The sequence below is a fragment of the Grampus griseus genome, assembly GCF_964374135.1.
Source record: "Grampus griseus genome assembly, chromosome: 5".
NCBI lineage: Eukaryota > Metazoa > Chordata > Mammalia > Artiodactyla > Delphinidae > Grampus > Grampus griseus.
In genome coordinates, this window is record NC_138998.1 from 40,786,694 (window position 1) to 40,797,754 (window position 11,061).

Genomic DNA, 11,061 nt, shown 5'->3' on the forward strand with positions numbered 1-11,061 from the left:
TAGTTGTTTGGTATAGGGTGTCCAGCTTGCTGGACTGTAGCTTGCTGGTCATTGAGTGGAGCTGGGTCTTAGTTTTGAGATGGAGATCTCTTTCACCATTTAATATTACATGGAGCTGGGAAGTCTCTTTTGGACCAATGTCCTGAACTCGGCTCTCCCACCTCAGAGGCACAGGCCTGACACCCAGCCGGAGCACACTCAGTCAGCGCCACGGCTGCTAGTGTTGGAGGGTCACCTACAGAGGCAGGGGGTGGCTGTGGCTTACCATGGGGACAAGAACACTGGCAGCAGAAGTTCTGGGAAGTGCTCCTTGGCATGAGCCCTCCCAGAGTCCGCCATTAGCCCCACCAAAACTCTATCCTTTCTTATGGGCAGCTGATTGGCTCTGGAAATAACTTTCCCAAAATGAGGAGGATGTTTCCTTTAGATGAGTTAGATGTTTTTAAAAAAATACGTTGTGTATTTAATGAAATTCCTCCTTTGATCCAACCCATAAGCAAGATTTGTTGACTTTCTAGCTCCAAAAACTATGTCACATCAGACCGTGTGTCTCTGTCTCTGATGCCACCATCTTAGTCTGGCTCTCATCTGCTCTAGGTCCTCCTGCTCAGACTCATGCCCCATCCCATCCACTCTCACAGCAGCCAGTGTCCTCATCTTACATTGTACAGGACCCCACCCTCCACATCGCCCCCCTTCTTAGAGACCTGCAATGAGAGAAGTTTGAATTCCCCTAATGCAATGCCCCTTCTGTGCCCCACTGTCCCCCACCCTCTGTTACTTTCTCTCCAGCCCTCTGCTGTTTCTTTCATAAAACCTTATAACAATTTATAAATAGTTCATTTGCTTATTTTTTTCTTGTGTCATCTTGCCTACCAGATTGTATGATTCATAAATTCAGGGATGTTTCTCTTTCTGTCTTGTTCATCTTTGTTTCTTAGTGGCAAGCTTAATGACTAGTACATGGTGGACTTTTTCCCCAGCATTTTTTAAAGAAAAAATTTCAAACATACAGCACAGAGAATTTTATAATGAACACCTGAATACCTAACCCCTAGTTTCTACTGTACTTTCTTCATCACATATCTATCTCTCTCTCTATTCCTGTATCTACCCTCAACACGTGGTTGACTTTTAATACATTTGTTGAATGAATGAGCAAATGAAGAATGTTACTCTTTTGGTCAATAGCCTGAAGCTATACATCCTGAGCTTCCTTGTTTCTGAGTGGAAAGAGGGTATGGGGAGCTACGTCATGTTTCGTCGGATGTGTATCTGCTTAGCTCCGTACCAGGCATTGGGCCAGAAACTGAGGATGCAGAAATAAGGACAAATTTCCTGCCTTCCAGAGGCACAGCCTCCACTAGCGAGAAGACACAAATATGTTAGTGATAGAAGAAATAAGCAGAAAATGTTGACTAGCAATTTTTTTTCACTTGTGTGACTTGTTAATAAAGACTGACCAGTCCTATCTTGATGTTCAAACTGCCTGATTTCTTGGCCTTTTGTGTTTTTTGTTGCACAAGTAGACAAAAGCGATTGTTTACTTGGCCAAAGCCAGTGAAGGAATATTTTATGATTCCTAGTTTAGTGAGTGACAAATTCAAGCCCATTTGAACCATGAAACTCTTAGCTTTATTTTTTTAAAAAGTTCTGTACATACCATTGAAATATACAAATAATAGAAGCAAAAGAAAAGCATATAAATGTTCCTAATCTAGGCTAACTATGGTCAAGGTAAAGAGCATCTCTGCTTAGTCTAGAAAATCGACAGAGCAGAGCAGGTAGAGCTTTCTTCCCTTCTGCATGCAGATAGTTTTTTCTAAACTATGTTTGATTATATTTTTTGGACCCTGTGTTTATTATTTTGATCGCTCAGAGGAAATGCTTACCTTTGAAGTAACATCCTAGGGCAGTGCTTTGCAATATCCTTTATTAAGCTTTACTGTGTCTATTCACATTTATAATATTTTGATTCTTATTTTAGAAAGAGGATTTTTAGAAGGTCAGTGTAGTATCTTTGTGATTGAATTCCAAGAGTACTTAGCAGGGGTCCATGTATATAAGGGTGTTGAATCATTGTGAACTGGGAACGCATTCAAGTTCAAGCTTAACTGAGAATCCTCTGTTAAATATTTAAAAGTGAAGCATTCTTTTAAAAGAGGCCTATGGGCCTGGACAGCATAGAAACGGGTGAACACAGCACCGCTAAGCCGCAAAAGCAGAGCTTGTTCCTCCAACCTTGGCTGTCTCCTCAGCCCCTCACCCCTTTTATTGATGGCGTTCTGCTTTCTAACATGTTTGGGATCCCCAGCCCATTAACTTTCATTTGCTCACATTGTCCTTCCATGGGCTTCCATGTGGCAAATATTTCAGGTCCCAGTGTGGTCCTGACCTGGATTTGCTTCCTGGCTTTGCCACTAGTAGTTAAAGGACCTCGAACAAGAAATGTACTTTTTCCAAGTTCTAGGTCCCTTACCTGTAACTGGGAGACCTTAAAACCTACTTCAACATGTAAAACATGTCCACCATGGAGAAGACTCTTGATAAATATATCAGTAGTTTTACCCTACCATCTTAAGATCAGTTACCACCTTGGATCACTAAGAAATGATGTTTGCAGAGAAATATGGATGTAAGCACCTAGATATTTAGTGCAATAGGAGAAAAAAGCAAATCTGAAGGTGGATATTTTATTTATAAAATTAAACCTAATTTATTTTGCAAAAATCAACACATACATGTTCAGATCTGGTTTATCTTCAAAACGTGTTTTTGTTTTTTTAACAAACATGCAAGCTAATTTGGCATGCCAAACATTTTTCTCTTTAGCTCTCCTTGGAAAAATTTTTTGTCATAACACAAACAAGGGTGCAAATATTGTCCAAAAACTATTTACATTTTTACCCTCCAGAATTACTAACATTAAGATTTATTGAGAGGAAAGAAAAACTGCAAGGTTTTGCCTTTGGCATTCACATTTGATTCAGCAGTATAATTAAAAACTTGTATTTGTTTTTAAGATAAACACTTTGAAGGAAATTTAATAAATCTTGGTTTTGCTCTGCAAAGGAGCCACTGTATCAAAACATTTAACTGGAGCTGTCAAGTTCCTGCTGGTAGAATATTACTTCCAGCCTATTTATTAGCTTTTCTTCCTGTAGCCCAATATATGATTCCCCCCACCCCACCCCTCCACTGAGTGAAAGCACAGAAAGGATGCAATTTCTTGTCTCTTTTCCCCCAGCATCATGCAAGGCAAGGCAGCATCACAAGTCACAGAATCTGAATTTACTTTGATTGTATATTTTTTCTTACACTTAAAATGATTTTGTATTATAATACTTACTGGGTCATCTAAAATCAACATTGTTGATTTTAAACTGTTATAAAGCCATACTTTTAGAGATATTTGAAACAATTCATGAACCATGTCTGAAAGGAGATAATTACCTTCAACCTATTCTTTTGTGCTTGAAGTAAAAGAATTTTAGGTATCAGCAGGTTACTAGAAAATAAGACTTTAGGGGGTCTATATAATTTATTCAGATCTTTTTGTATATTGTAAACAAGGATAGGATACTTTTGACAGTAGTGTATGAACAATTTTTTAAAAAATATATCCTTATCCTTCACTATAGAATAGGTATCAAGAGAGCATTTTAAATATGATTCTGATAGGTCTCTTATGAGCCTACTTCCCAGAAGAAGTTGATATGAAATTTCCCAATTAAAAACAAAATCTAAAGTCATAGATTTAAGCTGAGAGAATATGGTATGTGAGGTAAGGTCATTGTGTTATCTATGGTCTGATGCACAATGTAGCACGTACAAAAGAACCTAAAGAGACATCTATCTCAAATTTCAGGCAGGATATAAGAGTGCATAGAGAGGAGAGAGCTTTTCAGGTGAGACAGTGAAAGAAGCTACAGTATTCACCTAAATTAATACATTGTAAGCAACGTACACATATGTAATGCCAGTTCACAGTTTACAAACAAGATCAATTAGAAATTGTACTGTGATAGCCACACATTTTGGAGAAAAATTCCCAAGCCAGGCGAATGTGGATTGGGATAAAAACATAGGCGGTGTATACCACCATAGCAAAAATGGTTAGTAAGATGGTATTGAACATGGATCGCTCCCAGGGCTCCAAGACAGCACAGCAGCTAATGATTTGGTATTGATAGTAGAGCCAGGAGAAATAGTCCTTCACACGTTTGAAATCCATGGCTGGTTCCTTCAAGCCGCAGAAAGTCTGTCCTGTTAAAAAAGGTAACAGATTAGAAGAAAAAAAAAAATAAGGCACTAAACACAGAATCTTCTGATATTTTCATGATCTCAACATGTCAAAAATTTTCAAAGAATGTTAATGATCATTGAGTGAATTACTAATAGGAATATTATATGGAAATAATAACAACATATTAATCATAGGAATTAATAATATTGCCATTACTACTAATAATTACTACTAGAATGAATAGCAATAATATTATTAACAGTGACATCTAAAAATAATTGCTAGTAATAACTCTAGTGATAATAATATCTACAGTTGAGTCTAACCACATTTTCTTTAGCCCTGTACATTTAGAGAGATAAATGTGAGTTTTCTATTTCCTACAGCATATATTCTGGTAGAATGTTAAAGAATAGTGTGCAGAAAAGAGTTAATATAGCAAACCTGAGGCTGCTATTTTTAGAAGGGTCCTTGGCTGGCATCTGGGAACTTGGCTTTTGGAATGTTCTTTCTGTTCCCTAATGGATAAGGATGATTCACTATGCCTAGACAGTGCAAACACTGTAATTTATGGTGAATACCTGCTGTATTCTGGGAGTCTGGAATTTTTGTAATTGCCAGGCAAAGAGTGTCCATGTGAGCAGCCCCAATAAAAACCTTGGTGCTGAGTCTCTAATGGGCTTCCCTGAGCAGAAACATTGACATGTATCACTGCACTTTTTGCTGGTAAAGAAAGAGGCACACTTGGTGTGTCCACTCATGGGAGGAAGAGAACATCTGAAGCCTGTAAATGGATTTCTTCAGACTCCAACCGTGTCTGTCTTCCTGACTGATCCTGTTGTATATCTTTTTGCTATAATAAACCTTAGCTGTGAGTGCGAATATATGTTGAGTCCTATGAGTCTTTCTAGTGAGGCACTGGACATATAGATGGTCTTGGGACCTCTGAAACAAAGGCGAAGCCCAAAGTGTACCTTTGGGTGGTCATTTGGTTTTTGGGTAGAGAACTTATGAAAACCATATAAAAATGTTTTGTTGGCCCTCAGATAGGATCACAGTTAAAACTATGTGGAAAACCTCCTAGAAGGAAGGGCATCTATCATTTCTTTTCTTTTTTTGATATACCAATTTTTTTTTTTTTTTTTGCGGTACGCGGGCCTCTCACTGCTGTGGCCTCTCCTTTTGCGGAGCACAGGCTCTGGACGCGCAGGCTCAGCGGCCATGGCTCACGGGCCCAGCCGCTTCACGGCATGTGGGAACCCCCCGGACCGGGGCACGAACCCATGTCCCCTGCATCGGCAGGCGGACTCAGCCACTGCACCACCAGGGAGGCCCGATATACCAATTTTTATTTATTCATTCATTTCTTAAAGATTCTTGGGAAGATTTTGCAGACAGAGACATGGTGGGTGTCCCTGGGGAGACAAGCTGACCTGTACCTATTGTGCTTACTCCTAGGAGTATCATGCTGCTACATCATCTAAGTCCACCTTGATAACTTTTATTATTCAAATCACAGTTAAATATTTTTGAAGATCATTCCTGTGTTCTGACCTGAATGTATCTCTCTTTTATTTGATTCTCTTTTGAGTAAAAGCAAGATGTTTTTGCTCCATAAGACCGTGGACTCAGGCTATGGGGAGACTCTCATGATCCTAATGCCTGGCACAGAGACTGTCATCAGTAAATACTTGCTGAACAAATGAGTAAATGAATGAATGACAAGTAACCAACTTAAAAAAATAATTATAGATGACTCACAGTCCCGACCTACGTGGGATACGGTAGGCTATTGCTGACTTTCAATAACTTGGCTTTGATAGTAAGGAACCCTTTCTGACAAGGAAAATTTCCACAAAAACTTAAAGTGGGAACGTCTCTGTGTTTCCAGGTCATGATTATTTGTAATAATGGCCAGAGTAATCCAAATAAGTAGATAATACCTTTACTTAGTCTCCTAGAAGCCAGAGTGGAGACGAAGTAATTGGATTTGAATGGTTTGTCCTGGCAGGTGGACTTCAGTGAGAAGTTACCTCCAATGTTCTTTTTCACTCCTAACTCTGGTTGCAGAGAAAGAGCAAAGGTCAAAGGTTTAAAAGAAAATGAGTGACAGAAGAAGTGATAATTTCAGTGAACAATATTATCCAAGCAACCAAGACTTTCCACTGATAGGCTGAAAGAGAGAAATTAGGAAGTATCCCTATTTGAGCTTTTAGGCTGTCCCATGAGACAACTGTATATTTCAAACTAAATTTAATTTTTAAAAATCTTATTGATGGATACCCACACTTGCTCCTCTTCATTACCTAGACAGAGTTTGGGGTGGCGCCAGGTAACTGATCAGGAGTGTGAGAGTCCATTCACCAGGTATGAAGTTCCAGACTGTGCTGGGTGAAGGTGGGAGAATGATGGCTCAGACAGGCCCAGACCCACCTCTTAGAAAGCTTGGTCCAGTTGGGAAGACAGGAAGCAATCAAATAATGTATACAAATATATAATTATCTACTGTATTATGCCCTAAAGGGCAAGAGCAATGTATAAGGGGCTGTGGGAAACCTAATCCAGTCTGAGTATGTCTCTGGGGAAGAGATATTTAAGATAAAATCCAGGAGATGATTGTGAATCTAACAGATAAAATGAGTAGTCAGATGGGGAGAATGGACAAGACATAGGGATCAACTTGTGTTTGTGCAAAGGTTAGGGGTGGGAAGGAGCTTGATAGGCAGTCAAGGGAATGACCAGAGTGAGGCCAAGTGCCCTAGGGCCTTAGCTGAGTGGGCAAAGTATTTTGTCTTGATCCTATGAGTGAGGGGGCTCCAAAGGTTTTTAACAGGGGAATGCTGTGGTGGGTTTGAGAAGATGAGCCTTTAAGATCATATGGACATGTTGCCTTCCCTGCATTCTAAAGCCAAACTGAAATGATTTTGAATACCAATCATTTCAGTAAATCTATGCCTCTGCTGTCTCATGGGCGTTACTCATTCAGAATCAACCATATACTGAAAATCTGTTTAAAATATTCTTAATATTCTTTTTACTTTTATAAATAAGATAAATTACTCATTTAGAAACATCATTGACTTCTCTCTATATTTTAGCTTTTAAAAATTTATTAATTAACTGCCTGCCTATTGCTTTCTCTTCAAAAATTAAATTTCTTGCTTGAGCAGCCCCAGTGGATACCTTGACTGCATCCTTGTGAGGGACCCTGAGCCAGAGGCATTAAGCTAAGTTGTGCCCAGATTTCTGAGCCGTAGAAACCGTGAGGTGGTCAGTGTTCATTGTGTTAAGCTGTACAAGTCAGTCAGTCAGTCAAGGAGATGACAGTTCTAAAGCAGACCAACATGCATTACACCAGAGCTGGATACCTGGTAAGAACTTGGTCACATATTGCTAACAATTTAAAGAATTAAGATAAAAATTTTTTTTCTTGCCCATTTCTACAGTACGCTGGATCATTTCCCAGCCCTCTCAGTAGTCAGCTCTGACATGTAAAAAGTACTTTATTGTCACATCTCACTTCAGTCTCAAGTAAAAGAGTCAATAAAAAGCATTGATATCCCCCTTTTCTTTGATTCTTTTCCCCCTTATTAATGAAAAGCAATTTTAAAGATTATTCATTGTTTCTCATGAAAAGGTGAGAAGAGAGTTGGTTATTGTTGGTAAATCATCTGCTACAACCTATTGTTAGAATATGCACTATACTGAGGTTCTGGATTTGCTTCAGTAATATGTTTTACTTCCTTTTGAGTCCATTTTTAAGTCTCCTGTGGCAGGGGTCCCCAAGCCCTGGGCCGTGGGCCACTACCGGTCTGTGGCCTTTTAGGAACCAGGCCGCACAGCAGGAGGTGAGCAGCAGGCAAGCGAGTGAAGCTTCATCTGCAGCTTCCGATTGCTCCCCACTGCTCCCCACCGCTCCCCAATGTCACATTACTGCCTGAACCATCCCCCCCTACCCGCACCCCCGAGAAAAATTGTCTTCCATGAAACCGGTCCCTGGTGCCACAAAGGTTGGGGACTGCTGTCCTATGGGACAACATGGAAGATTTAAGACAACCACTTTAGACAATTTAAGATGAGTAATGTGGGAAGGAGAATTCATTCATTCATTAAATAAGGGTATTTTGAATATTACTATGTGGTTTTCTCTTAGTAGTAACAGCCTCAGAAGGAATCTGTTCCAAAATGGCATTGCAGACAGGAGATGCTCTTCTAGGCAGCAGCAAACTGGACCATGTAACAAACATGCAGTGACGAGGGGCCAGGAATTAGCACTAAATAGGGGGAAAGAGCATGGAAAAACGCTAAGGAGGAAGCTAGGAAAAGAGGCTGAATTTGAGAAATAAGATGACAAAAATGGCATGAAATTAATTATTCACAGGTAACCTAGAGCTAGATGACAGCAAACATCTTAATGTCTTAATCTTTCACAATCAAATGTGAAATTAACTTGCCCTTATAGACCTGATGGCATATCCCAGTGAAGCTAAACAAGAGACTTAAAATGCTTACTTTATTCAAGCACACCACACTTCTCCTTGTTTTTAATTATATGTTTTTTAAAAGGTGATTTCCCGTATACGGAAAAGAGGGAGGAAGTAGTTTGTTTCTTCTCCGTCTCCTCCTCCTCCTTCTTTTAATTTTTTCTCTAAACTTGGTGATTTTTAAAACCCTCTTAAATCTTTAATGAGGTTGTGCATTCAAAGTTGACACTGCCTAAGCACATTGTGGTATGTCTTCAGTGGTACAGTGGCCTGGATGGGTTTGACTCCTAACAGCTGAAGCTGTGTGGTGATGCCTTCAGGTGACTGGGGAGGGTTGTGAGCCCCTGTGGGACACAAAGCGGATGAAGCTCTCTGTAAAAAGTGGGGGTGAGGCAAGGGCCAGCACTGTTACCTGGAGGGATGGATACTGAGGCCTGAGGAAAGGCTTTTTCTGGGTCATTGTTTGTTTGCTTGTTTGTTTTTTAATGTTCCTTTCTTTCTATTGATGTATAGTTAACTTACAATGTTGTGTTAGTTTCAGGTGTACAGCACGATGATTCAAGTTATATGTGTGTGTGTGTGTATTCTTTTATAGATTCTTTTCTCTTATAGGTTATTACAAAATATTGAAAATATTGAATACTGTACTATACAGTAGGTCCTTGTTGGGTATCCATTTTACATAGATAGTAGTGTGTATATGTTAATCCCAACCTCCTAATTTATCCCTCCCCACCCCCTTTCCCCTTTGGTAACCATAAGTGTGGTGTATATATATATATATATATATATATATATATATATATATATATACCACAACCAAACTATATATACAATGGAATGTTACTCAGCCATAAAAAAGAATGAAATAATGCCATTTGCAGCAACATGGATGGACCTAGAGATCATCATACTAAGTGAAGTAAGTCAGACAGACAAATACCATATGTCACTTATGTGGAATCTAACAAAAGGATACAAATGAACTTATTTGCAAAACAGAAATAGACCCACAGACATGGGCCATTGTTTTAAAAACAGGATAACATCTCCTTCTTCAGGAGGATCCATGTAGTACCACATTCTGAGATGCTTGATGGACTTGATTTATCAGGGTTTCTCTTGTAATAACAACAGAAACAATTTCTGTTTTCATAGGATTATCTGTAGCTTAGAAAGTGCTTTTTATTGCATTTTCATAATGGGTTTGGGACTAAGGACAGGCATTGGTTCAAGTTCTGACTTCTCCACTTGCTGAGTATGTGACCTTGGCCCAGTTACTTAAGTGTTCTGGGCCTCAAGTTCCTCATCTGTAAATGGAAATAATAATCCTTTATGTTTAAGGCTGCTGTGAGGATTAGCAAAAATGCAAGCAAAGCATCAATTAAAGGGATTTGTATGTGGAGGAAATACATAGATAGGAAGATGGAATCTAACTGGTGAAAGGCTTTCCCTCTCCCCCACTTCCTTTTATTTATTAAAAATAATTATTACCATGCTGGTAATCCCACCAGGAACTGGAGATACCATGGTGACTGAGACAGCCATGGCCATTGCCCCCAAGGATTATCATTCAGCTGGATATATTCCACAAATATATATTTTAGACAATATTTACCACATGTATTAGGTAGCTAAAGTGGAATCCTAGAATATCAGCAGCTGGATGGACCGTAGAATCCCCTAGACCCAATCACTCATTTTAAAGAAAAGTACCAAGACTATGAGGCTAACATTAAATTGATATTAAATTGGTTGACATCAAATTGGTTTGTCAAACTGAATTAAAGTGACTGGACTATTCCAGGTGGTGAATACCCTGTGTTTCGTGAATTGACATTGGATGAAAGAAGCAAAAATTCCAATGGAGGTTTTCTGTGGTCTTCAAAGTTGATCAAGGACATTGAAATCAAGTGTGTAGGTATCCGGAAGACTTCAGCCTCACCCTCTCTCAGTTTCCCCAGGCTCTACTCTTCTCTTACTCAAGACTCTTTCCTGAAATCCCACTGTTCAGCTTCTCCTCTAGTAAAATGAAGGTCTGGCAAAGTCTTCATTTATTGCAAGTATTACTGGGAACTGGCAAAGCCTAAGGTTCTTGTTAGTAGTGTACAACTTAGCATGGATAAAAGACCCGAATAAGAGTTTTGCCAGGTTGGGGGAGAAACAGGGGAAGGAAGAGATTATTAGAGAAGGATTATGAGAGTCTTGGGAACCAGACAGAGAGAGAGTGATTTCTAAAGGGAACCCAGTGAATGAATGGGGGACACTGATCGTAGAAAACAGTGAGGACTTGGAATTCCCCTAAGAAGTTATCTCATAATTGATTGGAGA

General features: G+C 39.4%; 1 protein-coding gene across 1 annotated transcript; it reads right to left on the reverse strand.

The window, feature by feature from the left end:
- Positions 1–4,003: 4,003 nt before the first annotated feature.
- Positions 4,004–4,234, reverse strand: SPTSSB (serine palmitoyltransferase small subunit B; the record flags this gene model as incomplete). Its single annotated transcript, XM_082654716.1, has 1 exon — positions 4,004–4,234. One exon carries the CDS (start codon positions 4,232–4,234, stop codon positions 4,004–4,006), a length of 231 nt encoding a protein of 76 aa, XP_082510842.1.
- Positions 4,235–11,061: the final 6,827 nt, after the last annotated feature.